At 39.0% G+C, this 23,024-nt stretch overlaps 1 protein-coding gene across 2 annotated transcripts in view; it reads left to right on the top strand.

Moving 5' to 3' along the window:
• Positions 1-17,433, top strand: part of LOC105439848 (neurotrypsin-like) — a 29,913-nt gene extending 12,480 nt beyond the window's left edge. For both annotated transcript variants that reach the window (XM_030988663.1, XM_030988664.1), the window contains exons 2-6: positions 6,982-7,302; positions 10,474-10,572; positions 11,229-11,327; positions 12,438-12,505; positions 16,101-17,433. In XM_030988663.1, the coding sequence (XP_030844523.1) occupies positions 6,982-7,302; positions 10,474-10,572; positions 11,229-11,327; positions 12,438-12,505; positions 16,101-16,205 (692 nt within the window). In that variant the 3' untranslated portion in view covers positions 16,206-17,433. The remainder of the gene's footprint in view (positions 1-6,981; positions 7,303-10,473; positions 10,573-11,228; positions 11,328-12,437; positions 12,506-16,100) is intronic.
• Positions 17,434-23,024: the final 5,591 nt, after the last annotated feature.

Here is a 23,024-nt window from a genome sequence, read left to right as displayed (position 1 = left end):
GAGGCAAGGGCATTTTGCCCCCCCCCCCCCCGATCCACGACTGGTCGGCGATATCCCCCTTCTTTTTTTCTTCTTCTTCCTCTTTTTTTCCTTCCCTTTATCTCCTTTTCCTTTTTTTCTTCTTTCTCTTTCCTTCCTGCTCTCTGTTTTTGCTGGGGGGGGGGGGGGGGGGGGGGGAGGCAACAGCATGGGCAAGGTCCTTTCGTCCCCCGATCTCCTTCTTCCCCCTTTTCTTTTCTTCTTCCTCTTCTTTCTTTCCCTTTCTCTCTTCTTTCCCTTTCCCTTCTTTTCCTTCTCCCCCTCTCTCCTTTTTTTAAAATTTTTTAAAAATTTGTTTTAATATATATTTTTTTTTTTTGGGGGGGGGGAAGGCCCCCTGGACCCACCTTTCCCCTGGATCCGCGCCTCGCTTACGCTTGGTTCGTGCGCATTCCATGTGCTCATCTGCAGAGATCTGCGGCCTAAATAAAACAAAAAATATTAAAAATAGACCTACTCGCAATCAATTCCTATTAGTTCCCTTTCAGTCCACGCCCTAAATTGCAAAACAGCCTGAGCCCCTCCTCCCACCCCCTCCTTGCTTGCGACAAGACGTATTAAAAATATATATATAATTGACAGGCCAAGTCGGGCTAAGATGCCCCATACAATTCTAGCTCCGTCCCGCGCCACATCTGTTTCCCCTTTTTGGTGTTCAAACTGTAAACTTTTCAGAGAGTAAAATGCCAGAATTTTCCCATTTGAGAAGTGATAAAGTATGATTAAAAGATACAGACCAGTCTTATAAGGACTAAATAGCACGAACTATACTGTAACACTAACACATACTCGCCCCGATCGTAGTCCCTTTGCATAACAAAATTCGCGACACGGCCGAAAAGGCTACCCGGCGGCCCGCTATAACAAGTGCTCTGATTCGCCAGAGTTAAATATACGTACACATGTTTAACATGCGGTACTGTATTTCCCGTTTTGTGTACGTAAACGATAATCCTGCACCGTAATTGGCCGATCAACTACCGCAAGCACTACAACTAACTACCGCAAGCTACTACTCAGTAACGCAAGCACTACAACTAACTACCGTAAGCTACTAACCAGTAACGCAAGCTCGCTTGCGATATATGGCGGCGATGGCCTTCCATAGATTAGTAGTACTACTCTCCTAGCTCATACCTATGCTATGGTGGCCCTGAAGGGACATCGCGAATAGACTAAATCGTGAAAAATATGCGATAAAATTCACGATATCGTCAATTTTATCGCATATTTTTCACGAAGAAATTCACGAAATTGACGATATCGTGAACTTTATCGTGAACTTTTCACGATGAAATTGACGATATCGTGAATTTTATCGTGAAAAGTTCACGATATAAAGTTCACGATATCGTCAATTTTATCGTGTACTCTATCGTGTACTCTATCGTGTATTCTCCTGACGGGCGCTTCGTAAACAAAACCAGCCCTAGCTGGGGGAGACAGAGAGAAGGAAAAAGGGAAAGGGAAAGAGAAGATAAAAGGAAAGAAAGAATTAGAAGAAGAAAAGAGGGAAACGGGGGGGGGGGCGAAGGGCTCTTGCCTCCTCCTCACTCCCCCCCCCCCTCCCCGCCAAAAAATAAATCAGAGAGAGAGAGAGAGAGAAGGGAAAGGGAAAGGGAAAGAGAAGATAAAAGGAAAGAAAGAAGAGGAAGAAGAAGAATAATAATAGCTCGTTCTTATATAGTGCTTTTCAGGACCGGAGGCCCTCACAAAGCGCTTTACAGATAAGTATATTATTACCCCGGTCATTGGATTCAAGAAAAGAGGAAAACGGGGAAGGGCGAAGGACTCTTGCCCCCCCCCCCCCCTCCCCCCCCCCCCCGCCAAAAAATAAATCAGAGAGAGAGAGAGAAGGGAAAGGGAAAGGGAAAGAGAAGATAAAAGGAAAGAAAGAAGAGGAAGAAGAAGAAAAGAGGGAAACGGGGGCAAAGGGCTTTTGCCTCGTCCCCCCGCCCCCGCGAGAGAGAGAGAAGGAAAGGGAAAGAGAAGAAAGAAAGAGAAAAACGAAAAAGAGGGAGAATAGGAAAGAAAGGAAAAGAAAGAAAAGAAAGGAGGCAAGAGCCCTTCGCCCCTGTTTCCCTCTTTTCTTATTCTTTTTCCTCTTCTTTCTTTCCTTTTATATTTTCTTTCCCTCTCCCTTCTCTTTCCCTTATGGCGGGAGGGGGGAGGGGGAGGTAAGAGCCTTTCGCCCTTCCCCCGTTTCCCTCTTTCCGTCTTCTTCTTCTTTCTTTCCTTTTATATTTTCTTTCCCTTTCCCTTTCCCTAATTCTCTCTATCTCCCTCTCTCTCTCCTATTTATTTGTTGGCGCGGGAGGGGGGGGGGGAGGAGGCAAGAGCCCCTCTTTTCTTCTTATTCTTCTTCCTTTCCTTTTTTATTCTCTTTCCCTTTCCCTTCTCTCTCTCTCTCTCTCTTATTTATTTTTTGGGCGGGGGGATGCAAGAGCCCTTCGCCCCCGTTTCCCTCTTTTCTTCTTCTTCTTCCTCTTCTTTCTTTCCTTTTATCTTCTCTTTCCCTTTCCCTTCTCTCTCTATCTCTTATTTATTTTTTTGGCGGGGGGTGGGGAGGGAGGAGGCAAGAGCCCTTCGCCCTTCCCCCGTTTCCCTCTTTCCTTCTTATTCCTCTTCTTTCTTTCCTTTTATATTTTCTTTCCCTTTCCCTTCTCTCTCTTATTTATTTTTGGCGGGGGGGGGGGGAGGAGGCAAGAGCCCTTCGCCCTTCCCCTGTTTCCCTCTTATTCCTCTTCTTTCTTTCCCTTTCCCTTCTCTCTCTCTCTCTCTCTCTCTCTCTCTTATTTATTTTTTTGGCGGGGGGGGGGGGGAGGGGGAGGTAAGAGCCTTTCGCCCTTCCCCCGTTTCCCTCTTTCCTTCTTATTCCTCTTCTTTCTTTCCTTTTATATTTTCTTTCCCTTTCCCTTCTCTCTCTTATTTATTTTTGGCGGGGGGGGGGGGGGAGGAGGCAAGAGCCCTTCGCCCTTCCCCTGTTTCCCTCTTATTCCTCTTCTTTCTTTCCCTTTCCCTTCTCTCTCTCTCTCTCTCTCTCTTATTTATTTTTTTGGCGGGGGGGGGGGGGGGGGGGGGGGGTAAGAGCCTTTCGCCCTTCCCCCGTTTCCCTCTTTCCTTCTTCCTCTTCTTTCTTTCCTTTTATATTTTCTTTCCCTTTCCCTTTCCCTTCTCTCTCTCCTTATTTATTTTTTGGCGGGGGGGGGGGGGGGGGGGTGAGGAGGAGGCAAGAGCCCTTCGCCCCCCCGTTTCCTTCTTTTCTTCTTATTATTCTTTCTTTCCTTTTATCTTCTCTTTCCCTTTCCCTTTTTTCCTTCTCTCTGTCTCCCCCAGCTAGGGCTGGTTTTGTTTACGAAGCGCCCGTCAGGAGAGTACACGATAGAGTACACGATAGAGTACACGATAAAATTGACGATATCGTGAACTTTATATCGTGAACTTTTCACGATAAAATTCACGATATCGTCAATTTCATCGTGAAAAGTTCACGATAAAGTTCACGATATCGTCAATTTCGTGAATTTCTTCGTGAAAAATATGCGATAAAATTGACGATATCGTGAATTTTATCGCATATTTTTCACGATTTAGTCTATTCGCGATGTCCCTTCAGGGCCACCATACTATGCTCAGACCATTTGTTATGCATTACAAATGGCAAGGATTTGTGCTTATAGCCTGCAAACTATCCCCGAATTTCTTTTGAGTGTGACTCGCATTCTCTCCCTATTAGACCGTGGGCCGAGCGCGATTTTCCTTCCAGTTCGTTGCATAGATTCCGGTACAAGATTTAGATAATGTTAATAAAAAGATAAAAATACACAAATCCCAAATCAGCTTATTCCTGCGAATGAGTCCTTGTCGTTCGTATAAAACATAAGTTTAATTGACAAGTTATTTAAGAGAAATGTGCGTGAACGAGACCGCCAACTCTCCGTTCGTACACGTGTATTAACTCACCGTGCGACGAGAGTGAAACAGCACATTCTCCGTCTCCGTCGTACGAAGAAATTATGTAATCCATACGAATATTTCCCAAAGCTAATCACATTTGCTGATGTAAATAATATGATTTTGCAAATATTAACTGCGAAAACTAATGAAAACCTCGTCAGGGTGAAAATATTTCGAAAATGAGGGGTCATAGCTATCATGAAACAGACGAGAAATAGCGCGTTGCCAATTTGATATTATTGTAAGGATTGTATGCAATTATCTTGAATGTACACTGATCTGTGTAGAGATCAGTGGCTCCGTACTGACAAGACTCGAGTAAGTTTTGTATAATTAAAACTTTTGATGAAAAAATTTCTTATATTAGCGATTCAATGGTAGTTTAAGAATAGGCCTACAGAATTAGAGTCCCTAAATATTCATTGTAATTATAAAAAAAGATATATGTCTTTTTATTTCCAGTCCTGTAGTAGTTTTTACATGTTTTCAAATGTTTTAATTTTTTAGAAGTTTTAGATTTTTTTTTTTTTTTTTTTTTGGGGGGGGGGACACGCTTAATAAGGTATACGGGATGTGGGTGACTTTCTTTCCTGGAGGAAGAAATATGACAATGTTTATTCAAAATTACACTGCATTCACTGGCTTAAAAATTGATAACAGATACATGCTGAGGTATATATGTGAAGTGTACAGAATGATAATGTATAATTTTATGTCGTCTGGATTTTGAAATCATGTGATGTTATTATAGTTATACAGAATGTTTTCATACATGTTTGCTTTACAGAAATTTTATTTGTCAGGACTTATACATTTTTGACTAAACAAATGGTAACAAGGTTTTATATCCTTTTCCATGTTTTCCCCTCTTCCTGTCAGATCTGTATACCAGAAGCCGATACTTACAAGAAACACTTAATAATATTGTTTAATAAGTAAAATACACAGATTTAAGAGCATATTATTTTCTGTTAGTTTTGTTATGTTTTGATGAACTGAATGCCCATCTACATGTATGTGCGAAGAACCATTTACTGGATGAGAATGTGAAATGAAAGATAAATGTCGGTATGTGAAGGCTTCCACTTAACCAAAAATAAATGAATATAAATAAATATATTATTTTATAAAGGTTTACGGGGATCCGGGACGGGAATCATGTGCCGCCGGAATGCGTGATTTTTCCACAAAAAAATCACTTGACAAGGGTTAGGGTTTTGTAGGCCTAATTCAGATCGGATATTTTAGCTCATTCTTTCGCTGGAGTATACAAAAAAAAAACTTTTAAATAATGGCCCCCGTTCTGCCTAAATGACCATTAAATATAGGTACGGGTTAGTTGTCGGCCTTATACATTTTGTCAGGACTTATGACATTTTTGACTGAACAAATGGTGACAAGGTGTCAGTTGTCAGCGGCACACCCCAGTCGGAACCAAAATGTGAGTACCTCCACCCCATGGCATAATTTGTTAACCAAAATAAAATATTTTATAAAGGAAGAAACCAATGAATTTATTTAAGATGAACATGAATAAATGATTGAAGAAATAAATTGTCACATGTCACCAAAAAACGTTTTAGTTCTACTCATTTTGTTTTTCTTTTTACTTTCCTGAAATGGAATATGGATCACTTCCGAAACACTTCAATGAATATACACTTCAATAAATTTATCATTTGGCAGCTGTGGATCCAGGGGGGGGGGGGGGGGTGAGAGGAATCGAAGAAATTCACTGACGAGCAAGCCGAAAACATCAAGGATAAACCCGACATAAAAGGTCCTTGGCCTTTTCAGGTGTTTAATGAATTTTCCCGGCCCATCCCCTTTGGAGGAGGATTTTTTTTCTTCAAATGAATGTTTCATATATACAAGTATATTTATATATTTTGGGTTAAGTGGAAGCTTTTGCATACTGACATTTATCTTCCATTTCACATTCTCATCCAGTAAATGGTTCTTCACACATTCATGTAGATGGGCATTCCGTTCATCAAAACATAACAAACTATAATAACATCACATGATTTCAAAATCCAGACGACATAAAATTATACATCATCATTCTGTACACTTCACATATAATACCTCAGCATGTATTTGTTATCAATTTTTAAGCCAGTGAATGCAGTGTAATTTGAATAAACATTGTCATTTTTCTTCCTCCAGGAAAGAAAAGTCACCCACATCCCGTATACCTTATTAAGCGTGTCCCCCCCCCCCCCCCAAAAAAAAAAATAAAACATTTGAAAACATGTAAAAACTACTACAAGACTGGAAATACAAAAAGACATATATCTTTTTTTATAATTACAATGAATATTTAGGGACTCTAATTCTGTAGGCCTATTCTCAAACTACCATTGCATTGCTAATACAAGAAATGTTTTCATCAAAAGTTTTAATTACACAAAACTTACTCGAGTCTTGTCAGTACGGAGCCACTGATCTCTACACAGATCAGTGTACATTCAAGAATATTGCATACGATCCTTACAATAACATCAAATTGGCAACGCGCTATTTCTCGTCTGTTTCATGGTAGCTATGACCCCTCATTTTCGAAATATTTTCACCCTGACGAGGTTTTCATTAGTTTTCGCAGTTCATATTTGCAAAATCATATTATTCACATCAGCAAATGTGATTGGCTTTGTGAAATATTCGAATGGATTACATAATTTCTTCGTACGACGGAGACGGAGAATGTGCTGTTTCACTCTCGTCGCACGGTGAGTTAATACACGTGTACGAACGGAGAGTTGGCGGTCTCGTTCACGCACATTTCTCTTAAATAACTTGTCAATGAAACTTATGTTTTATACGAACGACAAGGACTCATTCGCAGGAATAAGCTGATTTGGGATTTGTGTATTTTTATCCTAATTTCTGGTTACCAAAAACTATGTACCACAAAGTCAGTCCAAAAAAAGAAAACTAAGCCCTAAAATCCCGCTCGGCCCACGGTCTATATGCTCCTTTTAGATGTGCGGCTTGCCGGGACAGGTAGCAGCGAGCGGATGGGACGGGTAGAGGTCTTCCTCGGCGGAGAATGGGGGACAGTTTGCGACGATGACTGGGGTTACGATGACGCTGATGTGGTCTGCAGACAGCTGGGCTACCATGAAGGTGCTTCTGGCTTTACGACTAATGCCCGGGAATTCGGCCAAGGCTCAGGAAATATCTTCCTCGACGACGTGTCATGTAAGGGCTATGAGGATCGAATCACCGACTGTGAAGCCCTTTTGAATACTGTTGGGGAAACCAATTGTGGCCATGACGAGGATGCAGGAGTGAAATGCCAAGGTTAGTATCATTGTTAAATATTGACCATTTATTTGCCAAGGCGGGGGTGGGGGGGGGGGGGGTGGTGGGCAGAGGGATGGGGCCCAATGCATGAGGGGGGATGCAAAGAAAATGAAGAGAACTAATATGCTTCATTAAGGTTTGAGCGCCTCCAATCCGGGGTAAAGTACCTGTATATGCATAGAGAAAGACTGTTTTAGAAGGGCTTAAAATCATGAAACTGAGAAAAACAAATCTAAAGCTCGGTCGATCGCTTTGCTCTATTGCATTATAATCGCGTTGCTTACAGGCATATGCGTTTAATAAGATCCTGGTGCCTTTTGCGACCTCAAACTAGGATAAAGTTCATAATAACATTCCAAAGATTCAACAATGGAGAAAAAAAACTAAATGTTAACGGCCTAGCTAAATCATAATTAAATACTGGAATAAGATTAGGTATAAAGTTGGCACCCTGGAGATGTAAGAGGTAAAATTATGTGTGTTTGGGGTCACTCTTATTCTTTATAATTCGAACGACCAGTCGCTGAGCTACTTTGCAAAGGATTGTATAAACGATGAAAAACATAAATAATCTCTTTTCTCAGGGTGAAGATTTTTCGTTGGAACATCAATTTATTGATACTTAATATAACACAATAAGAAAAGCCAAGGACTGGACCTGAATAATCTTCCATGCAGGGCAGGTAATGTAAACATATACAAATCATTAAAAAAAAATACAAATCTTTATGCTAGTTAATATACAGAATTGGTAGCCATGTAATGTGAAAAATCTTATAAAATATTGGAAAATAGTAAATATTAAGTTCTTCTTTTATTACCCCCCCCACCCCCCCCCCCCCCCAAATATGTTGAGATGAGTAACTTCTTAAGACAAACAATCAGGGGTAATACAGACAAATCATAATTTGCATCCTGACACTGTCACCGTAGTATTTCGACACCTCCCAAGTCCCATAAACCACTTAAGATATTACTTTACATGAACATGAATTTGTTGTAAAGATAATGGGCATTGATCAGGTATGGTTGCTCCTGGCCAAATACAGCCACACTAGCAACGTCGTGCACGGACCAGGGTTTGGGTTTCATATACGGTGTTGTTTTTTGCATAATGAATAACCACTGAAGAGGTCACTGCTTGTCTAGAAATGTTATTCTGAACAAAAATTGAACTTCGTTGGTTTACCAAATTCATTAAGGATTGTTTTAGTCCTTTCGTATTGTCCGAAGAGATAAACACTGGGAGTCAAACTCGATAGTAAAGTATTGTACACAGGTTGATTGTACAGATAGTATCCTTGTGATTCAATATCGAAACTTAGTAGGAGCGTACTTTCTTTCTTTATATTCGTGAGTTTTGCGTATAAAGCACTTGTTTGAAATGGGACCGATGATTCCAAATTCTCGAATCTGAAGTTTCTTAAGATTTTGCCGAAACAAATATCAGGGATCAGATTTGTCTGAGTACATTCAACCAGGGGTATATACCCCCCCCCCCCTCTTTGGTATTTTGATGTGTCTATTTTTGAGGGAAACCCCCCTAACCCCCCCCCCCCTTGACAAAATCCTGCGTACGCCACTGTTGTTATCATTAATCTTCTTCTTACTGTTGTTAAAGGTAGTATTGTTATAGTTGTTACTGTTGTGGATGTAGTAATAGTAGTAGTGATTATTTTACTTGAATGCTAAGAAAACATAGATGCTTGTTAATAATCAACTAGAGGACCGACGTACAGTGGGCCAGGGAGGAACCAAAGTGCGCCAAAACTCATTTTTGGGGATATATCTTTTATAAATCCAGAGGAAATGTTTGGATTTCCAGGGATCAACTCTTTAGCAAGTGGTAGGAGCAACGTTTTGTTTTCCTATTAGCTTTCTCTGATATCTAAGCTTTAAGTTGATACCAGATTTGGCTGCCCGATTCTGCCCGTTATAATGTTAGAGCCGTTTTCCTTGCAACATTGCACCGAAAAATGTGTTTATTTTGTTCCGCGGTGTCAGAACAAGTGTCACGCGCCTCCACGCGCCGTGATTTATGACCGCGAATCCTTCATGATTCAGCCGCGGACCAAAAAAACAACATTTTTCGGGGCAATGTGGCAAGGGAAATCGGCACTAACATAACAACGGGAAAGATCGGGCAGCCAAATTTGGTATCAACTTCAAGCTTAGACATCAGAGAAAATGGTGGTATTAACATTTAAGCGGAACTCCGCGGAACTCTAAACATTTCCTATGGATTTATAAAAAAACATGGATGATTAGTCCATTTTTTCAGTGAATTACCCTATAGTTTATCATGAAGATTGTGTTTCTATTAATTTTAACCCATTCATGCAACGAAATGAACTATCAGGAATATGTGAGAGCAATTTCATATCAATAACTTAAAAACTTCATGTTAAATTAAAAGATTTATAAAATAAGTCACTTTTGCACTAAAACTGTGAATATGTAGGATTTTGCTATTTGAAGAAGTAAATTTATACCCTTATTGAGCAAACCGAAATTAAATATTTTACTGAGGTATTCCTCAATGTGTTACCTTTCAAATGGGCAAGACAAAAGTTGAAAAAAATAAATCACCAAAAATGAGTTTTGGCGCGATTTGTTCCCTCCCTGGCCCACTGTATGTGCGACGAACTGACGAAGAACATTGCTTTTCTATCTTCCAAAATTACAAAAGAGTGAATCAAACTAAAGTGTTGAACAAAAACATGAAGGTTGAAAACTGTTATTCTCCCACATATTTTATTGCTAATAAAACAAATCCTTGCTGTCACAAAGGAATTTCACTTCCTTGGCATATAGGACAACTTGGTGCACATACATGTATTGCTACAAATGGTCCGAAACAGCTCAAATAATGTAACAAAAAGGACGTCAGCAGGGCGTTCTAATTTTGTTCTGACGTTATGTCCATATCTTAAAAAACGGGACGGCGACTCGAATTGAAAATTAAAACAGCAGAGTAATGATGGTACAATGACAATAATGGCATCATTATTTATTATCACCATCATAACAGTCGTTACAAATACTATCGTCTTTACAATTATCATCATTATCGTGTTCGTGTTCTTTAACATCATCGTATTTGTCTTTAAAAGAAATTAAATACAGACCATCTCATAAGTTTTCACAATTATAAATGGCTCGTTATAGGGTGTACCGTGGACTCGGATTGCGAGCAGGATGGAATTTGTAATGTGGATATGTACTGCGCCTGTCAACCTGGGTACTTTGGTGAAAACTGTGAAGACGGTAAGATTTCCTAAAAAACTCCTACCTTTTAACCTAAGCTTCGCATCTCCATTTGATCACGAATGCAAAGTTACACAGTGTTAATTTAATTCGATGGCCTTTATTAGTTCATTCCAAGCGACGAACTGACGAAGAACATTGCTATAAGAATTATTCTTTCTTCAAAAATTTCAAAAGAGTGAATCAAGCTACAGCGTTGAACAAAAACGAGAAGTTTGAAAACTGTAAGTCTACCACGTGTTCTATCGCTAATAAAACAAATCCTTGCTGTCACAAAGGAATTTCACTTCCTTGGCATATAGGACAACTTGGTGCACATACATGTATTGCTACAAATGGTCCGAAACAGCTCAAATAATGTAACAAAAAGGACGTCAGCAGGGCGTTTTAATTTTGTTCTGACGTTATGTCCATATCTTAAAAAACGGGACGGCGACTCGAATTGAAAATTAAAACAGCAGAGTAATGATGGTACAATGACAATAATGGCATCATTATTTATTATCACCATCATAACAGTCGTTACAAATACTGTCGTCTTTACAATTATCAACATTATCGTGTTCGTGTTCTTTAACATCATCGTATTTGTCTTTAAAAGAAATTAAATACAGACCATCTCATAAGTTTTCACAATTATAAATGGCTCGTTATAGGGTGTACCGTGGACTCGGATTGCGAGCAGGATGGAATTTGTAATGAGCATAAGCTATGCGACTGTCAACCTGGGTACTATGGTCCAAACTGTCGAGACGGTAAGATTTCCTAAAAACTCCTACCTTTTAACCTAAGCTTCGCATCTCCATTTGATCACGAATGCAAAGTGACACAAAGTGTTAATTTATTTCGATGGCCTTTATTAGTTCATTCCAAGCGACGAACTGACGAAGAACATTGCTTTAAGAAATATTCTTTCTTCAGAAATTTCAAAACAGTGAATAAAGCTACAGCGTTGAACAAAAACGAGAAGTTTGAAAACTGTAAGTCTACCACGTGTTCTATCGCTAATAAAAATAAAAATATCCGCGCTGTCACAAAGATATTTTGCTTCTTTGGCATATGGGACAACTTGGTACACATATTGACTCTAATCTTCCTAAACAGCTCAATAAATGTAAAAAAGGACGTCAGCAGGGCGTCTTAATTTTGTCCTGACATTATTTCCATATCCTCAAAACAGGAAAACGACTCTAACTATAAATTTAATATTGGAACTGAAACACTGTAGTCTTCATTATTTATCATTATCTTCACCACAGTTGTTATAAATACTGTTATATTTACAATGATTATTATCACTGTGTTCATGTTGGTTTTCGTTTTCTAATGGGGGGGGGGGGGGTACAGTGGGCTCAAATCCCCAGCCTCTAAACAATTAAAAATGAATTATTAGGATTAGAGTAAGGGTGTGCGAAAGGGTTTTATGGATGCGTTTTGACTGATAGTGTTAACTTTTTGTGTTTTGCCCGGATTTTAAGTTAACAATTCGGTTAGTGCAGGAGATGGACCACGGACAAACTGTTGCTGAACATGGGTAGTTGTTTTTCCATTTTCTTTGGTAAACGTTTATGTGATTTTAAATTCAATTCTAGCAGTATTGTCATTGTCATCATAGCTAAGATTGTATGGTTAGCCATTTCATAAATATATGTAAAAGTAGAATTATTACTACTAGGTATGAAGAATTGAATGATATAAAAAAAGGAGGTTCAAGAAATAATTGATTATCCAATTACTGTTGACGGAAAGTAGCTCACATTCAGACGCCGGCATTATGCATATTCAATGAAAATAAGTCCTTTTTAAAAATACAATTAATGCAACAAGAATGATTTGAAAATGTTTTTTTTTCTCTCCCTTTTCAGTAAATATTTTTACAGACTCAAAACGCCAATCGGAGGATGTGGAGTTCTATCTTAAAAAAGAAGAACAGGTAAGGATATTCTTCAAAGACAGATAATAATTGATTTTAAAAAGATGTATTGCTTTCGACTACATGTAGTAAATGCACCATGTGTGCGTACATATATATACACAGTACGTATCGAAAAAGTGTTCGCAAATGAGTAGAGAGAACTTAAATAACACGAAGTTTGTCAGTCGGTGACCTGGGTTCGAAACTAAGTCGATGTGCTAGTGCCCATTGGTAAGGCATTAATCCTCATCACCAGGTCCCTCGGAGAAGACCTAAAACCGTCGGTCCTCTGGTTGCTTAACAAGCATTTATGCTTTCTTTAAGCAGTCAGGTAAAATAACCATCACTTCCACCACTGCTAGGCACTTCAAAATGATTTAGGGTTATCCTATGGATTGAAACAAGGTTCTGTAAAAGCCTAGATACATGGCATCATTTTAAACAATGAAGCAGTGAAGCACGAGGCATAATGTAACTTTTAAGAGGATTTAAGACCAAAGAATACGGCCTGACCCACATTCGTTCCATCAGCCCAGACTCGGTACAAGGCCATTTTGACGCTTGATTTTGACGCTAGTGGCATAAATATTATGAATAGGGTATAATTGGACATAAAACAGGTTACTCTTCATCATGAAATAGATGTAATAACTCAAAAATGAAATGTGGACGAAGTGAATATGGGCCTTTATGGAATGCTTTATAATAATATTAATAATATTCGGATCGTGTATAGCGCACATCACAGTCTTTTTGCGCTTCCAAAGAGCTTTCGAGATTATTACCCCGGCTTTAGCATGGCTCCCATTACGGCGCTCTAGCATTTCAAGGAATTAATTCCTGCCAGGTACCCATTTACCTCACCTGGGTAGATTGTGGCAAATGTAGATTAATGTCTTACCAAAGGACACTATTTCCGTGGTGGGACTCGAACCACGGATCTTGTAATCCACAGTCCGGTGACATATCCACTAGACCACGACACCTCTACATATTTACATATAGTAATATACAAGAAAGATTTCAAAACTTGGTAAGGCTGTGAAAAATTTAGTTGTGAACTGTATATGAAGCGCATCCCATAAGAAAACAAAACCCGAAGACAAATGATTACTGTAAGCGAACTATGAGCAGGATGATAATAATTATTTCATAATTTATAACTACTGTACTTTCCAATGTTGCTTTGATTGAAAGAATCCATACATGCTTCACCGGGCAACGTATTAAATCTTAATGAAAACAAAAATAATAAGAGCTTAATTTATATTGCGCACATATCAATCCCAGAAGATGCTCGAGGCGCCTAAAAAGTACCACTTTTTTACACCCTAGCTTTACCCAAGCTGCTAAAAGGCGCTTAAAACAATGAATGAATTTCTACAAGGAACTCATTTACTTCCATCCGGGTGGAGAGCAACAAAATGTAGATTGATGACTTTTTAAAGGACATTAGCGCCGCGGGGGAACTCGAACTGCGACCCAATACTGTGATTTACAGTCCGATGACGTATCGTGGATGTGTCGTTCACTTGATTCTCAATCAAAGGGTTGAGGGTTCGATTCCCAGCCCTGCACTTATGTCTTTTTGACAAGACATGCCTCTCTCCACTCAGGTGCAATTGGGTACCGAGCAAAATGTTGGGGTAATAATTACAGGACCCTAAGGAAGCGCGGCAATGGTGCTGATAAGGCTTCTCTGGGGGAACAAAATTTTAGTTGTAGTAGCAGTAGTAGTAGTAGAAGTGAGCAAAGCACACTGAGTGGCCACGCTCCTTCGTCTCTGTGAGGCCCTTTGGCACCGTCCAAAGTCACCCTGTGAACTCCCGAGCGCTCGCATATAACATTACCCTATGAACACGATAAAGTACTCCAAACCCATTTTCAAACAACTCTTTAACCTTTGCATTCGATGCCGTTGAGGAACTTTGTACTTGGGTGGTGAAGTCAGTGAAGAAGATAAATACTGTCACAAGGCTGTGATATTTTGCTATTGTTTGGACTGCCACTAAAACTTGTTTAACCTTGCAAACGGAAGACCAACTCAAACAGATGAGCGTTACAAAAGAACATAAATGAATTACAAACATATGAATCTTAAAACCAAGATTAATAAAATTCAATGATAAATGTAAACCCTTTAATAGCTATGTCTTTAATGTGGGTATCTCTTGATTCTTGAGTATCCTGACAACGACTTGATTGTCTGCCTGGCGTCAGCCCATGTCCCTGGATAGACCTGGACCATTGGTTCCGTCCTGTCCCTTAGTTCCAGTTACAGTACAGCTACAGTACAGCTTAGGTACAGCTTAGGTACAGCTAAGGTCCTCGGAGAGGACCTAAAGCCGTCGGTCCTTTGATTGCTTACTAACAAGCATTATGCTTTCTTAGCAATAAGGTAAAATAACCACCATTAACACAAAGATGCTAAACACCAACTTCTTGTTGGTGTTTACATATTTACACTGATTCCAATTCGTCCAATGTGGATTCTTAAGTACTATCAGGTGCAGAGAAGATGATGAATATAAAATAATGATATATGTGTGAATGATTGATTGCAGCATTTTGAATTTGACCGCACCTTTTTTGAAATAACTTGGTCACATTTTCAAGTCATGTTAGTAATCCATTGATTTCTTCATATGGTGATGTGTTATGCTCGACTGCTTAGGCCAAAAAAAAAAAAATCATTTGGTTGTCCTCGACCGCCCGCTCGTCATTTTCGGGCCGCTCGTATGTTTTTTTTTTTTTTTTTTTGGGGGGGGGGGGGGGGGGAGGGGGGGGGGGAGCAATCTTAAATGCCAAACATACCATTTTATGCATTTGCAAGGATCAAAATGCGTCCCGTTGCCAGTTTTGTATTTTCAGTACGCAATTAGGTATTTATTAAACTTGCCATTTTTATTTTTCTATGTCAAAATGCCGTTCATTCAAATCAGGTTCTGAGCATTCTTAAATTCATTTTAAAGCCCATCTGTACTAGTTTACAGGAGGGATTAGACTACCCTGCAAGGTCACTGGACAGGTGGTTATCTCATCAAATCAGCTCTCAGTTAATATAAGATAAAGAGGATCATGGGGGACCAATGGTCACCGATTAGGCATTGTTTGCTACATAGAGGGCGCAAGTAGCTATAAGTAGTACAATGGAGATTTAAAAGGTGCTGTATTTCAAAGCCCAAAATACTTTCTGTGTTGGTCTTGATATTCATTGAACATGAAACTAGTCTTTTACCATATTAAAGTGTTTTATAGACTTTGTTTGTTTAAATGCTTGACAATCCCAATGATTTTTTTTTTTATTGAAAAAAAATATTTAAAAAAAAAAAAATGGGGAAAAAAAAAAAAAAAAAGACACACAAAAATGAAGTTAAAAAAAAAAAAAAAAAAAAAAAAAATCCGCCCGCCCGCCCCTACTCCAGAAAAGCAATCGAGGACAACCAAACAATTTTTTTTTTTGGCCTTATGAGAACTGCGCGGAGTGAGCTTGGACGGTGTGAAAGACCCACACAAAGAAGTAGAAGCGTGACCTCTTAGTTTGTTTTAATCACGTTGACCGTAGGAGTATCATCATCACCATTAGCATCGTGTTTTATTTTCTTACAAACAGATGGCTGCTGAAGAAGAATCCAATGACAAAAAGGAGGCTGACTTGAAGAAGAAAGATTTCCTCCAGGCTCTATATGATCTCCTGGCCGAACTCAATGACAAATAGATGATATAAGGCAGCGGACACACTGAACTTGGAGAGGACTTGGAGCTTAGATATGGAGAGGCTTTTTTCTGCACGTTCGCTCGGCCGTTTATTCATTCACGGTTGGGTCTGGACGAGCAGAGACTATGAGTGATGTCACTTCATATTGAAAGGTGTGACGCGTGACCGTTACAGCGGAGTCGAAAAGTACCCTTTATTTTGCATACTTCCAAGAACATTTTCCCCACAAATATAGAAAACATGATCCCTTTTGCACAAGAGCTGGTACAAAGATTAAGCTCTAGATGAAATCCTTATGTTTAGTTTATCGAGTACACAGTAACATAAAGTAGCCCCCTCTAGCCTGTTATTGAGAAGAAAGAACAATATACGCATTCACATGTTTGTGAACAAATATCACCCCTTTTCATCAATTTCCGTTTTCTTAACAAACAAAATCCCTTTTTCAAATCCGCAAACATTCCCGTCAACTACCTATTTAACGCGAAATTTCTAATTATCATGTCCCACACACGATATCAATAGGAAGTGATACCACCGCGTAGAGCCTCAGCACATTTTGACAAAAGTTGGATTCCAAGTCCGTCCCCTGGTCTATACCCCCAAAATGACGAATTTCCTAAATTTTACTAACTCTATATAGGTTTCTAACTACTGTGCTAACTGCTTTAACCCAAAACTTAATTCCTTTGAAGAGAAACCGTTTTTTTTTTTTTTTATGATGACGTTAAATGTAATAAGTGTCACTTTTTTGTATCCCATAACATATAGCTCAGTGAAAACGCGCAGCAATATTTCCTTTTTCTGCTGCGGTTTACCGTGTCATATCTGAACGAGATTTTATTAAAAGAGAGAGAGGGAGAGAGAGAGTGAGAAAAAAAATATCAAAGATTCAGGATTCTTAATCCATCGGGGGGGGGGGGCACATGTCTCAAAAAGTGCTAACGAGCTCCCTAAAAGCTCCCCCAAAATTTTCACGTACTTTCTCTCTCTTCTTCTTTCTTTCTCCGTTTCTTTCTGTTTGTTTAAACGTTCATCTAAAATCAAACGTTATCAGCACGGTTTTATCATAGCGATATTTTTGCTATATAGACGATATCATTGTTTACTTTGTATTTGTAGAGGTTCATCTCAAACCGACATGCTTATATAACTGAGCAAAGTTTCCTACCCTGTATTTACGTATATAATCTTTCATTAAAACATGATCTATGTATTGCAAGAAGAACAATTTGTTGGTTGACTATTCTCTGTTGTCCTCACGTGCGTAATGACTGATGTACACAAAGGCATTGGGTTGATACCAAGGTGTTTTTATATTCTGATTATATGTCATTGTTATTAGTTCATTAACATTATTATTTATCATTACTTTTTTTATAATTACATGATAGCACCAAATTCTAAAATATCAATATATTGTTATTTCAATGGACTTGTGCGTCACCTATTGCTGCGTTCAACACAGCTTATCGTATGGAAAATCGTCATGCGTATATTTATAGGGGTGCACAAAAAAAAGAGCAAATCTTGAAAACAGCAATGTCTCTCACATAGCCCTAGAATCAAAATTTCCTACCAAAAACGTATGATCTTGGTTTCATCTTAATGGGTAGGATTTTTTATTCAGGAAAACAAATATATATATTATTTACACATATATACACGCACGCACACACACACGTACGCACACATGTATGATGGATGAGCGGGTTGTGAGTAACGGTGGTGTCTTTGTTTCACTGTCCATACGTTGTGAGAGCTCACACCTCATTGCTTGGGGGCATCTTGAGATGACATGTCGCTGTAAACGCGCTGTGATTCATCTCGGTGTGCCAAGAAACGTGGTACGAGCTCTCCAATAATATGAACAGCGACATAAAAACTTATGAAAACCGAGAATTCCAAAATGCTTCGAAAACAGTGAATGACGGACATGGAGTATGCCTATCGAACCCACATTGGTTTAAAGAATGGAAGTGCGTACAAAAGACATGGGGGTATTATCAACTCATTTTATAAATAATGACGAGAATGATAGAACAGGAATTAAACATATACAAGTGGAAAGGGTTTAAAATGTCATCACAGACTACGAAAGACCCTTGTGCGTGTGTGCTTTTGTGTGTGCTGTGTGTTGTGTGTACGTGTGCGCGTGTGCGTGTGTGTGTGTGTGTGTGTGTGAGAGAGAGAGAGAGAGAGAGAGAGAGAGATAAAGGAGAAAGATAAAGATAGAGAGATAGAGAGAGAGAGAGGGGGGGGGGGGGGAGAGAACGGAAAGCATTCATATATACACAGCAATGATCCATGAACAAAAGTGTGTCAGTAGATTGATGTCAGTCGTGCACAGAGTGGTGGGGGCGGTCAGGGGGTCCGACATTGAGCTATATTAGCGAAAATAATAAATGGATCTAACCTGGTTGAAATTGTAGAACATTGCACCCTGTACCTTGAATTACCAATACCAGACGTTTTAAGTTGTGGCTTGTGCCCGCCGGACGACCCCCCCCCCCCCCCCCCCCTCAAGCCAAATGCCCATCTTATACTCACAGTGAGGATAATAAAGACTTGAAAAAAGTGGTACAGTGGCTACAAAGATAACCGGTTGAAACTGGGTGGAAATTATGGAAAACAACTCCTTGTATCATTAATGGCCACTGTCAGACGTTTCGCCCCCCGAAAGACTGGACTATTTTGAAACTTAAAACAAAATGGGGGGGGGGGGGGTAAAAGGCCCCCTCTCCAACCTAAGATCTCAGCAACTGAAACTCAGATCGACTCCAAATTTGACTTGGTGATAGATGTCTATAAGATCTACGATGTCTATAAGATCTACAATATTGCATAGTTAACATATTTTTTTTAATTAGAAATTTGCTAATTAGAGCTAATTATGCAATGTATTTCTTGGTATTTTTTTGTCTTTTTCTTTATATATGATGATTCCTATGAAACAATATACAATACAATATAATATGGGACAAGCTACATGCTAAGATTATTTTAAACAATCTCTGATATAAAAAAAAAGATAAGCCTAATTGATATGATAGGCTAATTAACCAACTTAATTTTGACGTCATATTATATCATGAACACATGTTTTGGTGATGATTTCAAGTGAAGTTATGAAAGACATTTTAACTTCCTTATAACATCTGTTACATAACAGGAACATCGTGAAAAATTGATTTAGTTTTGCCCTTTTCTTTGTTTTTACTTTGTTTCCATCTTTTTCCTTGTTTTTCTTTGCTTTTCTGTATATTATTCTTTATATATTGCATTGTTTTATGCAAATGAGAATGGAATACGTTTTATTCACCATGCCAAATGGGAATATAAAACTGCAACATAAAAGGTGCATCTAAAAACTTTGTATGTTATATATGGATTTTTTTTTTTTTTTTAATATAACAAAATAATCAAATTTTCAGTGACACACGATCGCAAAATGTTATATAACAACCGGACCGATGACCCGGTGTGCCCAAATTTGGTACCAAAAAATGCGCAAGACTCTAAAAAAAAAGTCATGAATTTGCACCGTAAAATATTTAAGCATTACGAAGTAATCGCGAAAATAGAGGAGAGGGGGGCTAAATCAGCCCCAGTCTTTTTAGGGTTAAGAGGGGTTGTGCCCGCCAGAGGGCCCCAAATGGCAGACGCCCTAAATGAGTGCTAAAAATACTACATTAATAGCGAGAACAGTAACTGGATCAAACCTAATTAGAAAAGTGGAGCATATAACTCTCTTTATTACCAATTAACTGCCAAACTTTTTCAGTGAAGCGTTGTGCTCAACAGACGCCCCTAATGAGTAAAAAAAAAAGAAAAAAAAAGAAGAAAGAATCAATATAATGAACTACTACATAATCTTATCATATATTTCCACTGCAAGACGTTTCAACTAGTGAGCTGCTTCCATCAGACCACCCCCCCCCCCCCAACAAAAAAAGGCCGTAATAAGTGGGAAATTGCATAAGTATTATACGCAACTATATTATTAGAGAGAAAAGTAACTGGATTAACTTGATGGAAAAAGTAGAGCATAACTCTATTGATGATAAATAATTACTGTTTTTTCCATTAAAGTGGAACGTCTGGCAAACACCACCACCACTTCATATTGATCCGTTTAGTCTCATTTCACAACGCCCCCTATCGTCAGAGTCAGCAGCCTAACATGTTAGCCTATGGACGTTTTTTTTTTTTAATCGTTAAAAATTCATTTTTTGTTTAAACGAAAAGCACATCCACCACGACGTACGTTATCACTAGCTCTTTCATTGGAGCCCTCATGTCTCATTGACTTTTGAAAGTTCACCCACCGTCATTTTTCAAAATAGGTTGCAAGCTCGCCATTGCCTATAATACACATGTGAAACAAGTCGAACTTTGGACTCAGTCTGCCAAGCGATTGTCAGATTAAAGGTCAAGCACACGAAGAATAAGAAGCATGAATTATCAATTATCACTTCTGCTATGTTCATTATGTCCATTTCATCCAACCCCCCACCGTAATTTTTCCATTTAGTAAAAGTAAACATTTAGCCGAGGTAAGCAAAAACATGAATATTCACGACACACCATGGACTATTCGGTTATTAACAGAGGGATGCAATCGGTCATCACGTCAAACTCCCCTAATTGCTACCAAGTATTTCATATCATTATATAGTTTGGTATGTTTGTTTTACTCACTCATGAATTATCAAATATCACTGATGGTTTAAAGATATGTAAAAGAAATTTTAGTTGATATTTATTAACAAAATAATTTATATTTAGCAAAGCAATCTCACATACAAAATTACTATCAAGTGTCGTCTGCTACGCCGATTGTCGCCTGCTTCGTTTAAGCAGGGACCTGATAGAGAAGGACTGGAATCAAGCCGCTCTCCTTTGACCCCATGCTCAAAGCCGCCAAAAAGTTATGCGCTAACCTGCAACTGTTGGCCAGGTGGTGAGATAAAAGAGCGCATGAAAATTCAGGATTTAGAATTCCTACATCAGAAAATGGTATCACTGCAACTGTTCACTGTCCCTTCCAATGATTTATCATCCATTGTTGAGTGTGTAAAGAGTAGAACAAGCGAACACAAACTTGTGTAATTCATCCTTTTTTAACTTAAAAAATACAAAAAACACGCGAAAACACGCATTAGCAAACTTAATGTTGTTGAAGATTGTAAATCATAGATCAAATAACAGGACATTACAGTACGCACAAATTAGCGCATTATCCTAAAATATTGAGTTTTTGTCAGGATGTAATTTTTCTTTTACCAACTCTGGCACACAAATTATAGGAAGGACGGAGTTCTAAATTTAAAAATTTGTTTGATGCATTATTTCCAATAAAATCCCCATATAAAGTTTTTGATTTACACTTCAATTTTGCCGGTAATTTAATATTTTGTAATAAATGTAAAACTGGTGCCTGGCTTCTGAAAGTCCCCGCAGTGGAAGCGCGGTTCGGAGCATGGAACTTCAAAGCCAAGTGGAATGTTACACATCCCATTGTTATGCTTTAGAACTCACAAATGCGTTTGAATTAATTACAAGAGTTTCGACTCCTTTCTTTCACCTCCCTGGTAAGGTATACCAGGGGGATTTGTATTTTCCTGCGGTACAACGTATAGCAGGAAAATGTTGTTTATGTAATGGAAGTGGCGAGACGCCACGATTCCGTATGGTTTGAATAACTTAGGCAGGTGAAAGTTATTGTATTGAGAAGGAAAGGAATGTTCACACCCGACGGCGCGGTGGCCTGTACTTATAGCGAAGAAGAAGAATGTATAAATCGCGCCATTGCGCGCGAACACATCACACCCAATGGCATACACCCGGTCCCCTGCAACACAGTGGAACATTCTAAGAAATTGAAAATTTATCTACAAAATAGACCTCTTGAATCATCTGAGACATAACTTACCCTATTCTGATGACTTCAATGAATTTAAAGATAACAATGGCTGCGTTTCCATCCAGAAATAAAACTAGTTTGCAATTAGACATAGTCCATTGCAGGCGCGGATCCAGGATTTTCCAATAGGGGGGGCCGGAAATTTGAAAATTGCGCAGACAGTTTTTCAACTCAACATACCAATACTGACAAGGTCATATTAGAAGCACCATACCGGTAATTTTGTTTTGACATTTTCATCGGGGGGGGGGGGCTGAAGCCTCTTGCCCGAAAAAAATTTCTGGTTTCACAATTCGGCTAGTGAGCGAAGCGAGCGAGCAAAAATTTGAGGATAAATATGTATTTTGTGAAAGTGTTATTTATCACCAAAATACACGAGAAAAGATATAACAAATTCATATTCGGGCAGCTCGCTGTCCCCTCCCCCCCCCCATTATCCGCGAAGCGCAGAAGCTTTAATGTTCATTAAATTATTAGAGAAAGAAGACGATTCGTTGTACCGTTCTCGGTTGTTAATCATTGTCTGAATTCAGTTTCCATACCCCCTCCCGCGCGAAGCGCGGAACCTTTGACGTTTCATTAAATCATTAGAGAAAGAGTACCGTTCTCGACTCTTAATCCTTGTATGAATTGAGTCCCCCCCCCCCTTCCCTCTCCCGCGCGAAGCGCGGAAGCTTTGACGTTTCATTAAATTATTAGAGAAAGAAACCGATTCGTTGTACCGTTCTCGATTCTTAATCATTGTCTGAATTCAGTTTCTATACCCCCTCCCGCGCGAAGCGCGGAAGCTTTGACGTTTCATTAAATTATTAGAGAAAGAAGACGATTCGTTGTACCGTTCTCGATTCTTAATCATTGTCTGAAATCAGTTTCCATACCCCCTCCCGCGCGAA

Source organism: Strongylocentrotus purpuratus, unplaced genomic scaffold (assembly GCF_000002235.5).
Source record: "Strongylocentrotus purpuratus isolate Spur 01 unplaced genomic scaffold, Spur_5.0 spur5_scaffold_17, whole genome shotgun sequence".
In the NCBI taxonomy this organism is placed as follows: Eukaryota; Metazoa; Echinodermata; class Echinoidea; order Camarodonta; family Strongylocentrotidae; genus Strongylocentrotus; species Strongylocentrotus purpuratus.
The sequence above is the reverse complement of the archived record's forward strand: the minus strand, read 5'-3'. Positions and strand labels throughout refer to the sequence as shown.